General features: G+C 43.4%; 1 protein-coding gene across 1 annotated transcript in view; it reads left to right on the top strand.

Annotated features, from left to right (window-relative positions):
• LOC124622561 (4-coumarate--CoA ligase 1-like) overlaps window positions 1-19413 on the top strand; it is an 82774-nt gene extending 63361 nt beyond the window's left edge. The window contains exons 6-8 of the mRNA XM_047148301.1: window positions 5465-5692; window positions 15323-15488; window positions 19031-19413. Coding sequence (XP_047004257.1) covers window positions 5465-5692; window positions 15323-15488; window positions 19031-19170 — 534 coding nt within the window. The 3' untranslated portion in view covers window positions 19171-19413. The remainder of the gene's footprint in view (window positions 1-5464; window positions 5693-15322; window positions 15489-19030) is intronic.
• Window positions 19414-19734: the final 321 nt, after the last annotated feature.

Genomic DNA, 19734 nt, shown 5'->3' with positions numbered 1-19734 from the left:
ACAAGGGTTTCAAGACGGGAGAAGGTGGAATGGGCCTGGTTGTTGGAGTAGGTGGCATACATTTTTAAGTGGAAAATGGAACGGGCGGCGAGGGAGACCTGTTGGAGGGTGTGAGGGCGCTGGAAAGGGTGGACGTTTTGGAGGACAATGGTGAGGAACCTGATGATGTCCTCAGCGATGGGGGGAGGGGGGACGAAGGGAATTGCCAGGAGGGGTGGGGGCGTCCAGAGGATGGACAGCGACGGTGAGTTCAGGAGTGGTCGGAGGGGGTCGGGCTTTACACTATTGGGAGTAGGTGGGATGGGGGAGATTGCAGGTATTACAGGAGGGAGGATATTGAAGGTTAGGGCACTGCCAGAGGAAGTGCGCTTGCATACAATGCAGGCAGGTGGGGGCCTCGCGGCACTCAGCTGTTGGGTGTGCGTTATAGTGCAGACACCTCTGGCAATGCAGGGTTTGAGGAGCGGAACGGGAGGGGTCGACCTTATAGCGCTGGTTGAAGAGGAGGGCACCCTCCTTCAGGAGACAGTCAATGGAGGGGGCGTCCTCGGAGAAAACCCGCATAAGGCGGGTGGGGCCGGCCGAGTTGAAAATGCGGCGGACCGCCCGCACCTCCAGCGTGGGATGCGCCTTGAGCTCCGCCAACACCTCCTCCTCCGTGATCGACGGACTGAGCCGAGTGATCAAGGCGGTGAGGGTCGGCGGGCGACGCGGGTGTTGGGGTTGGGTTTTCTGCAATTGGTAAAAGGTCCATTTTAACACGGGTAATGTATCACGAAGCAAATAGCGTCCGCACTGGCAGAATGTTAAGTGATACGACATACTTATACGTTTGTGACTATTACAGCGCCATCTATCACAAAGCGAAAAAAGTGGTCCAACTAATTCATATTTCTTTACGTACTACACGAATATGTAATAAAAAATGGTGGTTCCTATTTTAAAAAACGCAGATGATATCGGTTTGACCTATGGCAGAGCCATCTAGAGGGCCAACCATAGCCAACCATAGCGCCATCTGGTTTCCCCCTTCAAGCTAGACGAGTTTCGTTATTTGTAGTTTTTTCGTTTGATGCTTATTTTGTGAGATACTTGGCCCGGTCACTATCAATGGACCACCCTGTATAAGGTTAAAATATCATGTGCGCACTGAACGTAGACTGCCTTCTGTTCAACAATATCAAGTAAGAAATATTGATATTGACGCGAGAGTCAAAGGCGGTGACACTACACATTTTTATAACATAGGGTCACACACTGAGGTGACAATAGTCATGGAGTAACGATACGTACAGTACATACACAGACGCTGGTAATATGGCGCATACAAGACACAAAAGGGCAGTTCATTGGCGGAGCTGTCATTTGTACTCAGGTGCTTCACCTCGAAAGGTTTCCGACATGAGTCTGGCAGCGCAACGGGAATTAACAGACTTCAAACTGGAGCTAGACGCATGGGACATTCCATTTCAGATATCGTTAGGGAGTTCAATATTCCGAGATCCACAGCATCAAAAGTGAGCTGAGAATACCAGATTTCAGGAATTACCACTCACCATGGAGAACGCAGTGGCTGACGGCCTTCACGTAACGACCGAGAGCAGCGGTGTTTGCGTACAGCTGTCAGTGCTAACAGACAAGCAACACTCCTTGAAATAACCGCATAAATTATTGTGGGACGTACGACGAACGTATCCGTTAGCACACTGCGGCAAAATTTGGCGTCAATGGGGTATGGCAGTGACGGAAGTGCCTTTGGTAACAGCACGCCTGTCCTAGGCTGGCGACCACGTCGGTTGGACGCTAGACGACTGAAAACTGTGGCCTACTGAGATGAGTTCCGATTTCAGTTGGTAAGAGTTGATGATAGGGTTTGAGTGTGGCGCATATCCCACGAAGCCAAGGACCCAAGCTGTCAACGAGGCTCTCTGCAAGCAGGAGGTTGCTGAATAATGGTTTGAGCTGTGTTTACACGAATCATTGGCTGGAAATGGTAATGTTCGGCTGCTTGGAGACTATTTGCAGCCTTTCATGGACTTAATGTTCCCAAACAGCAATGGAATTTTACTGACTGACAATGCATCATGTTACCGGGCCACAATTGTTCCCGATTGGTTTGAAGAAATTCTGGACAGTTCGAGGGAATGATTTGGCCTCCCAGATCGCCCGATGTGAATCCCGTTGAACACTTATGGGACATAAGCGAGAGGTCAGTTCGTGCACAAAGTACTGCACCGACAATACTTTCGCAGTTATGGACAGCTATAGAGACAGCATGACGTCGAATTGCTGTAATAAGCTGGGCTAAAGGAGGCCCGACACGAAATTAGGAGCTATCCCACGATTTCTGTCACATCGATGTATAAGAACATAGAAAAAAAGTTTATTTGAATTTTTTATGTAATATGATATAGTAACAGAGAAACATACAAAAAATGACAGACACACTCAGAAAAAGGAGATTAAAGTTTTACGGTCGTATTTACAGAATGAATGATAGGTTGATTAAGGAAAATTTTAATGTCATTTATAAATTAGAAAACACCACGGGATGGCTGGAAGAGACAAGAAAGGACTTGAGAAATCTTAGGCTACTGATCAATACTGTAAAATTTCCTGTCCACCACCCTCGGAGGTTCCTGTGATTATCTAAGAAGGTGATGTCAAATGAACAGAGGCAGGTCATCAGCCACCGCGTGAAGTAGTTATGGGAAGACAAAAAGAAAAAAAAATTACCTTTGTCTTAGATTGTAAACGGCCTACATTGGTTGAATTCTATTATTAAAAAAATATAGTAATCAATGGTAGGGTTCCTACACTTACCTTAGGATCCACTTAGCCACTATAAATACACGAAACCCTCCGTTGCCAAATTTACCCTTATTGTAATTTTAATTAACGTGGAAGCCACAAAAACACCAAACATGGAGCCAAATGTACGCATCTAAAGGCTACTTAAAAAAGTAATAAACTCACTTAAATTTATTTCCACAAGAGGATAATACAACGTCCCAATTCGGACCTCGCTAACACATTTTACTGACATTAAATATAAGAGGCTAAATAATCATACATGTGACGAGAACAAATGAATAACGCTATCAATCTTTACAGATGAGAATACGACTATATCCACGAAGGTTCGCGCCCTGGCAAGGGAGACACTTAACTTCAACATATAAGGTAATTGCAGTAAGCCCTAATTCCATTCGACAAACGCAGTACAAATGTACTGAAGGAGGATAGCCGGATGTGACGTAGTAAAAAGGGCCACTATCAATTCCGCCAGGACGCGACCCCCGTGAACACGTTAGTTTCAGCTACCTTCAACATACACACAGTCATTTGTAGCTTCTAAAAAACAATTTACATGAAAAGGCACAACGCGTAACACACTAATAAAATATAAACGACTAGTTCACAGAACTAACTCCTCTTTAGACAAAGCAAACAGCAAAATATCGATAACACGTAAAATACTTCTAACCTATAACAAACTAAGGTACCACGTAATAGAATATCAACTTGAGCTCCTAGAATACTCAGTTTGACCTGCCTGGTTATAGGTGTTAAACTCAACAGAGTCAGCTTAAGCAAACCCGCGAATACAAAACTCGAAATGACAGGAATAATGATTGAAGCCACTGACAATGTTAGGCTGCCACACAGAGCAGACAATAGTAATTTACAGAGGCACACAAACGACCTTACACCTCCCATTTAGTATAATCAGAATAAACAATCTTGTGTATAATAATTACTTACAGTACGATGACAACCTCGGAATAACACTTATTACCTAAGGTAGGTGCTGGTATCGAAAGGCACCTTTAGTAATACAGAGCTCGAGTGTATTCACTTATTGGAAGGGTTTCAACATTACATCCCTTTCCACATAGCTCTCTGTTAACACACTTCTATAACTTCTGCAACTAAAGAAGGGCATATAAATGCACATGTAACTGACACAGATTGCAGCAGAATAAAACGGTACCTTACTATGGCGCAAACGGCTTCATTTGCTTCACACATGGGATATCTTCGCCATTCAGTAATTCCGAAATGTATTCAACAACGCGTGAGAGCAAGACGTCGCCGTGGTATCAGCTATTTACTCCACGTAGTTACCTGCACAGACACGAGGCAGACGAAGCGTTTTCACATGCAACAGCAGCGAGCAGAACACATTACCTCCGTCACGCCATAGACACATCTCAATTTCAATGGCCAGTAACAAGAACCTACACATGCCCTCGCAGCAGAAAAGCCCCAAAACACAGCAGTGCACCACCGCGATACCAAACCCGAGGTCCCATCAAATCACCGCCGGGATCTCTCGCTGACCCTGTCCATAGCGTACAGGCGTCGAACCACAGGCCTTACGGTAAGTCGGCCGGGGTGGCCGAGCGGTTCTAGGCGCTACAGTCTGGAACCGTGCGACCGCTACGATAGCAGGTTCGAATCCTGCCTCGAGCATGGATGTGTGATGTCCTTAGGTTAGTTAGTTTTAACTAGCTCTAAGTTCTAGGGGACTGATGACCTCAAATTTTAAGTCCCATAGTGCTCAGAGCCATTTGAACCATTTTTGAACCTTACAGTAAACGTCAAGAAGCCACCTCCGACCCCGCGAATCCACACCGCTGTCTGTTTTCTCTCCCCGTTAACCACCTGACCACCGGCCTGAATCGCGGAACGCAAAGATGGTGGCCCTATAATCGTTGGCAGGGAAGCCATTCTAAGTGCGAGAACACTGGCGCCAGCCGCGCCACGGCTGAATTAAGATAATCGTAGATCATTACTCACGTTCAATTTCAATCGATGTAACGAATAATTTTGGTTCTGAGGACGACTGTGTGGGTGCTGCTCAAAACCCATTAATAAATTTTAAACAAATTCATTGCCTCCCTGATATACCACCAGTGCCTCCTACCAATGGCCTGCTGGTGCTCACACACATTGAAGTTCAAAAATGGTTCAAATGGCTCTGAGCACTATGGGACTTAACATCTATGGTCATCAGTCCCATAGAACGTAGAACTACTTAAACCTAACTAACCTAAGGACAGCACACAACACCTAGCCATCACGAGGCAGAGAAAATCCCTGACCCCGCCGGGAATCGAACCCGGGAACCCGGGCGTGGGAATCGAGAACGCTACCGCACGACCACGAGATGCGGGCTCACATTGAAGTATCAAGCGTTGCAAAGCCAGTGCGGGTCTGTCACTCAGGCGTACATACATCTACAGACATGACGGTTTCATTCTTCACAGAACTATTCCATCCTGCCAGGTGGCACGCGTCGAACGCCTCCTACGTGGTGACTAGTTGCTCATCGGCAAGTCTTCCCCACACTGAAATAATGCATGCAGTTTTAAACTGAACGCCAATTGATAATAATACCATAAAGCGAGTTTGACGTGGTGTCCCAGCTATAAATAGTAACGGTGTGTGCTGGGTGCAGGTGGTGGACACCCAGATGGGGCAGGCACTGGGCCCCAGGCAGGAGGGCGAGCTGTGCTTCCGCGGTCCAATGGTGACCCGTGGCTACTACGACGACCCCGCCGCCACAGCTGCCGCCATCGACGCGGATGGCTGGTTCCACACCGGAGATGTCGGCTACTACGACGACGACGGCTTCTTCTTCATAACCGACCGCATCAAAGACTTCATCAAGTACAAAGGACATCACGTAAGTACCGTCTCTTGTAGGTGGTTGGTGTGGTCTTCTGTCCTGAGACTGGTTTGATGCAGCTCTCCATGCTACTCTATCCTGTGCAAGCTTTTTCATCTCCCAGTACCTACTGCAGCCTACATCCTTCTGAATCTGCTTAGTGTATTCATCTCTTGGTCTCCCTCTACGATTTTTACCCTCCACGCTGCCCTCCAATACTAAATTGGTGATCCCTTGATGCCTCAGAACATGTCCTACCAACCGATCCCTTCTTCTGCTCAAGTTGTGCCACAAACTTCTCTTCTCCCCAATCCTATTCAATACTTCCTCATTAGTTATGTGATCTACCCATCTAATCTTCAGCATTCTTCTGTAGCACCACATTTCGAAAGCTTCTATTCTCTTCTTGTCCAAACTATTTATCGTCCATGTTTCACTTCCATACATGGCTACACTCCATACAAATACTTTCATAAATGACTTCCTGACACTTAAATCTATACTCGATGTTAACAAATTTCTCTTCTTCAGAAACGCTTTCCTTGCCATTGCCAGTCTACATTTTATATCCTCCCTACTTCGACCATCATCAGTTATTTTGCTCCCCAAATAGGAAAACTCCTTTACTACTTTAAGTGTCTCATTTCCTAATCTAATTCCCTCAGCATCACCCGACTTCATTAGACTACATTCCATTATCCTTGTTTTGCTTTTGTTGATGTTCATCTTATATTCTACTTTCAAGACACTGTCCATTCCATTTAACTGCTCTTCCAAGTCCTTTGCTGTCTCTGACAGAATTACAATGTCATCGGCAAACCTCAAAGTTTTTATTTCTTCTCCATGAATTTTAATACCTATTCCGAATTTTTCTTTTGTTTCCTCTACTGCTTGCTCAATATACAGATTGAACAACATCGGGGAGAGGCTACAACCCTGTCTTACTCCCTTCCCAACCACTGCTTCCCTTTCATGTCCCTCGACTCTTATAACTGCCATCTGGTTTCTGTACAAATAATAAATAGCCTTTCGCTCCCTGTATTTTACCCCTGCCACCTTTAGAATTTGAAAGAGTATTCCAGTCAACATTGTCAAAAGCTTTCTCTAAGTCTACAAATGCTAGAAACGTAGGTTTGCCTTTCCTTAATCTTTCTTCTAAGATAAGTCGTAAGGTCAGTACCGCCTCACGTGTTCCAGTGTTTCTACGGAATCCAAACTGATCTTCCCCGAGGTTGGCTTCTACTAGTTTTTCCATTCGTCTGTAAAGAATTCGTGTTAGTATTTTGCAGCTCGTAAGCGTAAGCGTAGCGGAAATAACGCACGTCGATAATATCTCGTATCTCTCTCGGATGTGATATTACCTGCAACAGAATTGCGTCACTGCTAAGTCAAGTTGGAAGGGTGCACGACGTCTAGGTCTGAAATGCGTCTCGCTTTATAACTCTCAGCTTGAAGCCCACTCACACACGTACTAATGCATCTTCAGGTGCGGAGGACAATTAGGCAGTTACACTACTGGCCATTAAAATTGCTACACCACGAAGATGACGTGCTACAGACGCGAAATTTAACCGACAGGAAGAAGATGCAGTGATATGCAAATGATTAGCTTTTCAGAGCATTCACACAATGTTGGCGACACCCACAACGTGCTGACATGAGGAAAGTTTCCAACCGATTTCTCATACACAAACAGCAGTTGACCGGCGTTGCCTGGTGAAACGTTGTTGTGATGCCTCGTGTAAGGAGGAGAAACGCTTACCATCACGTTTCCGACTTTGATAAAGGTCGGATAGCAGCCTATCGCGATTGCGGTATATCGCATCGCGACATTGCTGCTCGCGTTGGTCGAGATCCAATAAGTCTTAGAGAATATGGAACCGGTGAATTCAGGAGGGTTATACGGAACGCCGTGCTGAATCCCAATGGCCTCGCAACACTAGCAGTCGAGATGACAGGCATCTTATCCGCATGGCTATAACGGATCGTGCAGCCACGTCTCGATCCCTGAGTCAACTGATGGGGACGTCTGCAACACAACAGTTCGACGACGTTTGCAGCAGCATGAACTATCAGCTCGGAGACCATGGCTGCGGTTACCCTTGACGCTGCATCACAGACAGGAGCGCCTGCGACGGTGTACTCCACGACGAACCTGGGTGCACGAATTGCAAAACATTTTTTCGGATGAATCCAGGTTCTGTTTACAGCATCATGATGTTCGCATCCGTGTTTGGCGACATCGCGGTGAACGTACAAAATGGTTCAAATGGCTCTGAGCACTAGGCGACTTAACTTCTGAGGTCATCAGTCGCCTAGAACTTAGAACTAATTAAACCTGACTAACCTAAGGACATCACACACATCCATGCCCGAGGCAGGATTCGAACCTGCGACCGTAGCGGTCACGCGGTTCCAGACTGAAGCGCCTTTAACCGCACGGCCACACCGGCCGGCTCGTACATTGGAAGCGTCTATTCGTCATCGCCATACTGGCGTATCACCCGACGTGATGGTATGGGGTGCCATTGGTTACACGTCTCCACCGAGACGTTACATTTCAGATGTGTTACCACCCGTGTCTCTACTTTTCATTCTATCGATGCGAAACCCTACATTTCAGCAGGATAATGCACGACCGCATGTTGCAGGTCCTGTATGTGCCTTTCTGGATACAGAAAATGTTCGACTGCTGCCCTGGCTAGCACATTCTTCAGATCTCTCACCAACTGAAAACGTCTTCGTCAATGGTGGCCGAGCAACTGGATCGTCACAATACGCCAGTCACTACTCTTGATGAACTGTGGTATCGTGTTGAAGCTGCATGGGCAGCTGTACTGTACACGCCATCCGACCTCTGTTTGACTCAATGCCCAGGCGTATCAAGGCCATTATTACGGCCGGAGGAGGTTGTTCTGGGTACCGATTTCTTAGGATCCATGTATCCAAATTGCGTGAAAATGTAATCACATGTCAGTTCTAGTATAATATATTTGTCCTACGAATACCCGTTTATCATCTGTAGCAATTTCAATGGCCAGTAGTGTAGTCATTTACTTTTACGCTCCATGTATCATTTTGCAGGATAAATCGTCGTAATGTGGAATGAGTCACTTTACATTCATATTGAAAATTGATTTGAACTTCTGTTTGTACTCTAAACATCACCATATAATTCTTTTCTTCCCCGAAATAAAAACAGGATTGAGTTAGCAGTTCCTACCCTCCATTGCACATTACAAACATAGAAATTCCTCTACGGAATAGAAGGAGTTGTCAGGGAGAAAAGTTCTCAATTTATTTTCAATTTCTACCTTGCTGTCCGTTAGACATTTTGTATCACTGGATAGGTAGTCAAAAATTTTTGTTGCAGCGTTGTGCACCCCTTTCTGTGCTAAAGACAACCTTGATGTTGAGTAATGAATGTCATTTTTACTTCTTGTGTTGTAATTATGTACCTCATTGTTCCTTTTGGACTGTAGTGGATTATTTACAACAAAGTTCATGAGGGAATAAATATACTGTGAAGCAGTAGTCAGAATGCCCAACTGCTTAAACAGATGTCTACAAGACGATCGCAGGTGAGCACCACATATTATTCTTACAGCACGTGTTTGGGTAATGAAGACCTGCTTTCTTAAAGATGAGTTACTACAGAACATTATTCCATATGACATTACTGAATGAAAATAAGCAAAATACGTCAAGTTAGTAAGATAAAGATGAAAATGAGAGACTGCGGGTAGGACCGGGGGCTGAGCCACAACCCCAAGAGGGAGTAACGGCGCGACTCAGTCAGGTAAACTAAGCAATGTCATGCATGATTAATCTGATGTTTTAACTCTGGTACGCTTGAAAGCTAGTTTTATGTTGACATGATTAGTGGACATATGGCTGAGGCGCCGTATTTCAGCGGATAATACAAAGCAGGTGATCAAATGACACTATACTCAGAGTGAAAAGAAACTTCAGACCGGTTCGTTGCAGCTTCAAATCCTTGTTTGGCCAGAGTCGTTTAGATATTTTCCCGCGTTTGTTATGTATTCCAGGCTAACACCAAAATGATACCTTGAACAATGGTGTCTCTACTTTTCCTTTGTTTTACGTCTCCAAATTACTTTTGGAATGACCTGAGGTCAGCAGAATTCTTTGTCGCCTGAAAAGGACGATGCCTTAATTTTTTTTTTTAATGTCCACGACTACACTAACTGCGTTTTCTCTTCCACTGTACAATGGGTTACCCATGTTTGTTAACCTGTCGAAGAGTTGTTGTGTTGTGTACGACTTGGTACACAACAGTAAGGAGACGTGGACCTCAGAGTGGTGTGGCAACTGCCGTCGCAGGAAAGCATCACAGGGGCAGAGATGATTAGCGAAGATGTTAACATCGTAAAAAGAAGATTTAATTAACTTGTATACCCTCAAGGACACCAAGACTCATTACAAATTATGCAACGAGTAACAGAGACAACCTATCACAATGTCAACTAACAAGGGGAGACCACATCGTTTGGAACGCGGATTTACTGAAAACTTCGTACACTCGTAGTACTCCATGAGGACAACAAAATATGTAAGCAGTAGCGCGTACTTCTCAATCGTTACTAAGAAAATCGCAAGATAATTTTGGTCGTCAAATATATATCTGTGCGTGGCCATTTTTACCACGGAGCGGCTGGAGCCGAGTGGTCCCGCCACGGTAGCTCAGCGTCTTCGATCAGAGCGTTAGCTACCCTTCCTAAAAAAAAAAAAAAAAAAAAAAAAAAAAAAAAAAAAAAAAAAGCCTGAGCGAACGGATCAATGAACAAAGTTAACGGGTGTCATCGGACGTTCGTCCTGAACAAATTCAACGAATAATATAAAACAGAACTTAAAAAAAAAGTGGTTGGCGTTCAAGCCGCTGGATCGCTGGATCGAATTCCGTTCGTCAATATTTTTTTTTATTTTCAACACAGTCATTTTATTTACTATTTATATTACAATTGATATAATGGAAAAAATGCGTGTAATCGGATGAACTTTTATTAAAGTTACAATGTTATTTGGCAGTCTACTAATTTTTATTATCACAGATAATATAATATTCATAACTATCGACTAGTGAACGACCAAACGCATAAAGTGATACTGAAAATGTATGCTTGTCCGTATCTTCAAAACTGTTCGTATTTAATCGAAAGAGAAGGAGAAATTGCTTCTCGGAAGACGCTATTAAAATGCACTCGATACTGCATAACCAATTATCAGCGCCGATTTTTAAGGAAATGCTGCGTTATGCATGGTTTGCTTCGAAATTATCGTCTGCAAGAGAGGTTTTTGAAAATGTTAACGAGGTTTCTTTTTCCACGGAAAACGTCAAAAGACCTTGCGTATGCGGAAACATAACATTTATTCAATGCAGTTGGTTCCGTTTAACTTTATGTTTTCCATGTTTTTACGAAAAATACCACCCTTCAACTTGTACTCGTAATGTCGAAAGCGACGATTAATTGTACATCTTTCGAAAGCCTTCTGTGCCGGTCAAAACTTGGAGGTAACGAGTCATTTCGGGCTCCTTCCAGGTATAAAGGATTTCTCAAATCACGGACAAGCATACATTTTCAGTATCACTTTATGCGTTTGGTAGTTTACTAGTCGATAGTTAAGAATATTACAGTATTTGTGATGATAAAAAATAGTAGACTGCCAAATCTCATCGTAAATTTAATAAAAGTTCATCCGATTGCTCATATTTTCCCCATTACATCAATTGTAATATAAATAGTAAAGAAATTGATTATGTTGAAACGCCTGAACGCTAACCACCGCTTCATGGTAAAAATGACCACGCGCACGTATATATTTGACGACCGAAATTATATCGCGATTTTCTCAATAACGCTTGAGAAGTACGCGCAACTGCTTACACATTTTGTTGTCCTCATGGAGTACTACGAGTGTGCGAAGTTTGCAGTATCCGCGTTCCAAACGTCGTGGCCTCCCCTTATAAGATGAGGCTCGCCGTACTAAGCACGATGACGCTCCAAGTGCGAGTGGGACAGAGGCTCGATGCCGCCGACCGTCCTGTATTACAGCGGCAGAGGGCTCGTAGTCCAGAGCATGGCTCACTGGGTGCACACCATGGGGTTCGCCAGAACTCTAACGACCGCTATCGCCGTCAGGCGGATACTTGAAATTCTGTTGCTGTGACTCCTATGGGGTGCAACCGAAACGTCATACCACATCTTGACGCTTCCGCTCGAAATAGGCGGCTAAAATCGTGCTGCAGCTCCCTCTGTAATTATTTCGACGTCTTTCAGAATTTCAGCTACAGCTCCATTCCACCGGATCAAAACATTTAATCAACTTACACGAGACTGAGTTGTAGAGCCTAAAGGGGGAAACATAATAATACAAAGATAAGTTGGGGAGATAACATTTCAGATGGTTTATAAAATAAATCAAGACAAACTGCAAAGTAGCTAAATCAAAACACATGAGTGCGGCAAGCAAAGGAACTGGAAGGGAGGCAGTGTTACTAAACATTGATTGTGTGTAAAACTACCGTCAGTAATTTTGAAGACCCAAAAAAAAAAGAATGGAGTTAAACTGAAAGGTGAAGATAGGGATAGTTTATTACCTACAGAATTTGACAAGTTAATAACAGGAAGTCTGAATTACTTATAGGATTTGTACTTCAGATAAAGAGGTGGAGGAGGCTCGTAAAGCAAGTAAGTTGCGATCAAGTACTGCGATTAGAATTTAACCGCATACTAAATGATCAGATATCAGAAAAGGCAGAAACAGCTGTAGATGTCAGACAATGAAAAGTTACACATTCTTACCGCTCTAGTGTTTTGAACACTGATTTGAAATTGTAGTAAAAGTGCAACTGAAGTGAAGGGCTGAACAATATCCATAGTATGGCGCATGGGGTATGATGTTGCTGTTGTGGTATTCAGTCCGAAGATTGCTTTCATGTAGCTCTCTGCAGGAGTCTGTCCTGGACAAGTCTATCCATTTCTGCATTAATACTGCAACCTACATCCATTTAAACTTGTTTTCAGTTTTCGCTCCTTGTTCCCACCTTCAGTTTTAACCCCACCCCCTCCCCCAGTCACTTTTCCTTTCATTACAAAACTATCGATTCCTAGACGCCTCGGTATGTTTCGAATCAGCTGGTCTGTTCCTTTAGTCAGCTTGGCATGGAAGTGATGGAGAAACTGAAAAGATTTGCTCTGTGCTCTTGGAACGGAATGAAGTCGACTGATAAATTACTAAATGAAGAGACGGTGTAAAAGAAAGGAAGGAACAGTATGAAGAATCATCACCAGATGATAATTAAATAATAGATACGACGTCCAGGAATATCTGATCCGATTTGGTATCAACTTCTAGCCTCCAATTGAATCCAGAAAGTACTGTACTTGTACAAGTGGCTTGCTATTCTCATGGACAAGTGGAACGATCATACATCTCTCTTACACTACTGGCCATTAAAATTCCTACACCAAGAAAAAATGAAGATGATAAACGGGTATTCATTGGACAAATGTATTATACTAGAACTGACATGTGATTACATTTTCATGCAATTTGTGTGCATAAATCCTGAGAAATCAGTACCCAGAACAACCACCTCTCGCCGTAATAACGGCCATGATACGCCTGGGCATTGTCAAAAAGAGCTTGGATGGCGTGTAGAGGTACAGTTGCCCATGCAGCTTCAAAACGATACCACAGTTCATCAGGAGTAGTGACTGGCGTATTGTGATGAGCCAGTTTCTCGACCACCATTGAGCACACGTTTTCAATTGGTGAGAGATCTGGAGAACGTGCTGGCCAGGACAGCAGTCGAACATTTTCTGTATCCAGGAAGGTCCGTACAGGACCTGCCACATGCGGTCGTGCATTATCCTCCTTAAATGTAGGGTTTCGCAGCGATCGAATGAATGGTAGAGCCACGGGTCGTAACACATCTGAAATGCAACGTCCACTGTTCAAAGTGCCGTCAAAGCGAACAAGAGGTGACCGAGACGTGTAATCAATGGCACCCGATATCATCACGCCGGGTGATACGCCAGTATGGCGATGACGAATACACGCTTCCAATGTGCGTTTACCGCGATGTCGCCAAACACGGGTGCGACCATCGTGGTGCTGTAAATAGAACCTGGATTCATCTAAAAAAATGACGTTTTGGCGTTCGTGCACCCAGGTTCGTCGTTGAGTACACCATCGCAGGCACTCATGTGTGCGATGCAGCGTCAAGGGTAACCGCAGCCATGGTCTCCTAGCTGATAGTCCATGCTGCTACAAACGTCGTCGAACTGTTCGTGAAGATGATTGTTGTCTTGCAAACGTCCCCATTTGTTGATTCAGGGATCGAGACGTGGCTGCACGATCCGTTACAGCCATGCGGATAAGATGCCTGTCATCTCGACTTCTAGTGATACGAGGCCGTTGGGATCCAGCACTGCGTTCCGTATTACCCTCCTGAACCCACCGATTCCATATTCTGCTAACGGTCATTGGAACTCGACCAATGCGATACGATAAACCGCAATCGCGATAGGCTGCAATCCAACCTTTATCAAAGTCGGAAACGTGATAGTACGCATTTTTCCCCCTTAGACGAGGCATCACAACAACGTTTCACCAGGCAACGCCGGTCAACTGCTGTTTGTGCATGAGAAATCGGTTGGAAACTTTCCTCATATCAGCACGTTGTAGGTGTCACCACTGGCACCAACCTTGTGTGAATGCTCTGAGAAGCTAATCATTTGCATATCACTGCATCTTCTTCCTGTCGGCTAAATTTCGCGTCTGTAGCACATCATCTTCGTGGTGTAGCAATTTTAATGGGCAGTAGTGTAGATGGATGATGGTAGCCTCCCAGTAAGATAAATTCAAGGAAATTAACCCTCCTACCTACATGCCCCATTTTTTAATTTTATTTCAGTTACTATAGCTGCAATTGCCTTGCCAAAAACTTTTTCTTTACATGAATGTGTGGTGTCAAGCTTCTTTCGGACAGGTCCGAAAGAATAGACACCACGCATTCATACAATTGGTTCTCCTCGATGGGTAATGAATTCACCAGCTTCAGTACACAGCTACGTTCTACCTCCTGTGGGCATTTTATCACTCGGTCAGTTTGTTTTCTTTCTCAGAACAGTTATTGTAATTTGTTGTACATTTAGTTATTTAATGCTTCATATATTTTATTCAGTTCAACAATTTTACATTGGATTTTCACTTAAACGATTCCTCTCACTTAAATCCTAAACAAACATTGATAATTGTCAACTGCGATACTCTGAAGATGCACTAGTTTAAAATCTTTGATCCTAAAAGATAATTCAAGGCCACCCATATTGATCTTTCCACCTCGCGATGGCGTAACTGTTGAAACGCGGTTTTTAAATTAAAATAATAATACTGTAGACTATTACACAAGGGTCGAGTGTGTTTTCATTGATCATAAATAAAATATTCTACCAAGATCTAACAGGTCAGTCAATGGAAATACACATTTGTCACTGTGTGCAATGCGCTGTAACCCCACTATCTGTAGACACCAGGTGTCTCGCCATCACTGGAGAGAGAGAGAGAGAGAGAGAGAGAGAGAGAGAGAGTACATTTTCCTTCTTGGTGGTTACTCTGCAGGTGCCATCTGCGCAGCTGGAGGCGCTGCTCTGCCGACACCCGGCCGTGCTGGAGGCGGCGGTGGTGGGGGTGCCGGACCCTCTGGCTGCAGAGCTGCCCAGGGCCTACGTCGTGCTGAAGCCAGGCGAGCCCGTCTCTGAGGACCAAGTGGCACACTTTGTCGACAGTGAGTACGCTGTCCTCCGTAGTGCAAAGTAATGGAGCGCCGTACTGCTCTGCCATAGACTGCAAATTTGTCGGCTGCATTCTTCGTGGCCGGCCAGAGTGGCCGTGCGGTTCTAGACGCTACAGTCTGGAGCCGAGCGACCGCTACGGTCGCAGGTTTGAATCCTGCCTCGGGCATGGATGTGTGTGATATCCTTAGATTAGTTAGGTTTAATTAGTTCTAAGTTCTAGGCGACTGATGACCTCAGAAGTTAAGTCGCATAGTGCTCAGAGCCATTTGAACCATTCCTCGTGATCACATATTCATCTGTTGCATATTCCGCGCTTTAGGGCATGCAGCTCGGTTATTATTACTTTTATCTATGGTGGTCTGTCAGAAAACCGTTGCTTGTGAAGATGAGTCCGTGACGTGCTACTGAGAATAAAATTGTGCGCTTATTCTCTGATATGGGAAAAACTCCCCATGCCGTGATATATTGTGATGTGCAAAGACTGTACGTAACTTTTGACGTAGCACATAGAATAAGGGTACTGAGAATGTGTGATTTTTCGTGATGTTTCACGGAGTAAATTTCCTCGGGTTTTAAGTTGAATAACATTAACCTCTTCAAGCGAAGCTTCGACTGGCTTCCTGTTCATTATCTTCAGGCGAAGCGAGAAAATAAAGAGTAGAAAAGTTTCCACAGGACGACGCTATTACTCGTCTGATAGCCCAAGAAGTTTCCATCCACAAAATTTATCCACATTAACAAATAATGTACTGCAGACGTAATTGCGCTAGTTATTAATAAATACAGAGCCACGCTGTGGAACGTTAGATATCACATTGATTACGTGTCAGGTGGATGATTATCACAACAGGTGGCAGTGTCGAAAGGTAAAGAAACTAAGTCTCAGAATACAAATATCTGTGACAGCGAAGATGTGACACAGTTCGTTAAAAGGGTCTGGTCAACGCCAAATACGTTTATTTACTGAATAGGAGACTTAATTTGCTGCGATCCTGGATGTAGATATAGGTGACAACGACGCGTTTTCAATGTTTTGTCGAACTGCCAGACACGCGTATGTCGCAGTTGATGTACAAGCGTTAGCCGAGCGTATATGAAGAGGACGTGAGAGTAAGCGAAAAAAGGCTAGTTCATGCAGCATGCGGAAGTGAATCCTGCGTCGCTTTGTGTGCTAATGGAACGGTACCATTAGCTAGCAACTGCTTAAAACTTTGGGTCATTCGCGAATCGAACTTAATGTTTCCAGTAGCTCCGTGTTGAAGACCGTTTACTTCTCGTGAGCCTAGGTACTCAGCCGATTTCTGTGTGTGGAGAGCTGGAATTATAATAACGTCTGGAGTTTTGTCGGAATTCTACTAAACTTAGACAAATTAAGTGTACAGAAAGTTAAACCTATAATTATTTCGGTAAATGTCAAAAAACTTTATTTTGCATTCGGGGGCACGATTTACTGAACGTTATGATAACACAGACTTACTTAATATTACTTTTAAGTCGTGTTTATGATAAACACGTTCTGCTCTCAATACGTTGACACCCAAAGCTAACTTACTGGTATTGACGAGCATTTGGATGAAAATAAACTTTATTAAGTCGAACTTTAAACTGCGTTTCAGCGACAGTGTATATGGAGTGGTATGGAGCCACTTATACCAAATTTATACGGAGATAATTCATCATTTTGGACGAACTTTAATTTAATAAGACACATATTGAGAGGATTTACGGCCACTTATAAACTGAAGACGAGTTAATCTCGACCACACGCTGTCGCAAGGGTTGATGATGAAACTAAGAATCGATCCCAATAATAGTAATATGAAAATCGACCATCAATACGGTTTTATTACAAAATGCACCACTTTTAAATTGTCCCTTTAGCGCCCTTCTGTGTACGTCATCTGTGAGGCAATCGGTTTGAATTTCACGGTAAATAGCTGCCCACGTTTTCTTGACACCTTATAGATTAAATCTGCGTGAAGTTACGCTTCGAGCTCAATCGTTCCTTGACAATAGGTGGATGTTCTTTAACCGCAATTTTGCAAGAAGAAATAATTATATCCAGAAGCTGATGGTATACTGACTTCGACTTGAAAATTTTAGTAGGAGTAAAGCTGGGTTCAGGAGCTCAATGTGTGGCGTTGCAACTAGGGCTAACGTTGAGACAAGAGCGGGACAATGGAGCCCAGAGTAGGACAGGATTTTGGAAAGATAAAATACAGCCTAGAATTTATCGTCTCGTCAGTAACGTTTCAAACCGATCCTCCCCAAATAACATAGTTTCGTATGAAAATCGTCTCCGATTTGACGAAGGAATCCAATGCAGCTATACAGTATGGTGAAGTAAATAAGGACTTTATAGCACCAAGTAGACATCAATACGCTACATGACAGGCCAGTATTTTATCATTTATACATCATTAACAACGCCAGCAACGGCTTTTTAAAGAAGCATCCATTTATTTCTCTGATACCGTAAGGTAAATTATGCTAAACCAAAGCCAGGATGATTAGACTGCACAGTTTGGATTAAAAGTATTACCCACTGGGATGCTTCTCTCTGTAGCGAAGCACGACACTAAAAGCTTTACTAAGAGGTGAGTTGCATCGACTGTTTTCAAAAATAATTTTTCATGGAGACCCAGTGTACACTGATTAATCGACGTACTTCGTCGTCATATCGAAGGAGGACCATGGTATTACGTGTGTGTAACACATTCAACTTAAAGAGAAAGGACCACTGTGGTATAGAGCTGTAACCGGTCAACAGAATTTTCCAAGGAGTTTAGACAGATGAAATAACTGGATTTTGTAGAAGAACTGTTATACATGTTCCCTCAAATTACCAAGTAGTTCACTTACTGTCACGTCGTGGATCTTATATCGTTTGCAAAGCCTATCTTCGAAATGAGCCAAATCCTTGTGAATATGAACACGTCGAGATATGAAGTGAGTCGATCACACAAACTCTGGCAGTCCTGAAGTAAATGAGAGACTCAAATTTATTGGCAGGGTACTGGGAAACTATAGTTGGCCTATTACAGGAATTATTTATAACACTAGCATATTGCTCAAATGTGAGGTATACATACCGTGCTAACAGAAGACATGTAGTGTTTTCGGAGAACGGCAGCACGAAACTTCGTAGACTTGTTTGACTGACTTTAGAAAGTGTAACTGAAGTGCAAGAAAATCTTAATTGTCGAGAAATTTAAGAAAGCTGACGCGTATCACTCGAAACATGCTTGGAAAGTTTCCAGACGTTGCATTCCACTCATGACAGCTCTCACATCCGTGAGTGGAACGGAAACAAAAAGTAACATATGGCACAATAAAACACACGCCGTCTCATATTTTATACTGAATCACAGTATACATATGCAGTATTAATGTAGAGGATAGTTTTAGAATTTTTTTAAACCATAACAACAGATATTTCTTACTTGCACATTGTCATATTTTAAGACGTTTATTGTTTTTAACTACTGGCATATTCATTTATTAAATCCCATTGTCTTTTTATTTATTGTAGGTCAAGTTTCTGATCACAAGAAATTACGAGGCGGAGTGGTCTTCATCGACAGGCTGCCAAGGACTGCTGCAGGAAAAATTTCTAAGAAGCTGCTGATAGAAGAACTGAAGAAACGAGAAACTACAGAGACAACTAATTAACGTACTTGGACAATTATGCCACTAAATACGTACGTGAGGGGTGCAAGGGACAGATGCCTTGTTATACCTTGCGTATGAGCTATTTCGACGTCACACGTAAAGTACCTGAAAAAAGTAAGCTGGTTTGTTGGGTGTAATCACTTGAGGAGCATATACTTCTTCTGAAGTGTTTATTCTCATCACTGTGGCTTATTTATAATATTCTGCTCATCGACAATGTACTTTAACAAAGACAGAAGAAGCTACTTGGACTTTTATTTTCTGTACAGAATTTTTTTATACTGTAGAATTATTCGAATAAAGATACGTTACTTAATTTAATGTATGACCGAAGCAGATTTTTGTTGTTGTTTTGTTTTAGGACGCAGAACCAACTGAGGTAATAAGCGCCCGTATCATAATCTTAAAACACTAAGAAGTAAACGAAGTTAAAAGAGACTGAACGTCAGTCCCAGTCGACGGAAGGAATGAGAGCTAGAAACTAGGACTTATCTTTGCAGAGAAGTCAACAAAACACGCCGTACAGACAGTGAAGGTCCCGAGCTAGAGACTAAATGTCCTTCA

This window comes from Schistocerca americana, chromosome 7, assembly GCF_021461395.2.
Source record: "Schistocerca americana isolate TAMUIC-IGC-003095 chromosome 7, iqSchAmer2.1, whole genome shotgun sequence".
Lineage (NCBI taxonomy): Eukaryota > Metazoa > Arthropoda > Insecta > Orthoptera > Acrididae > Schistocerca > Schistocerca americana.
The sequence above is the reverse complement of the archived record's forward strand: the minus strand, read 5'-3'. Positions and strand labels throughout refer to the sequence as shown.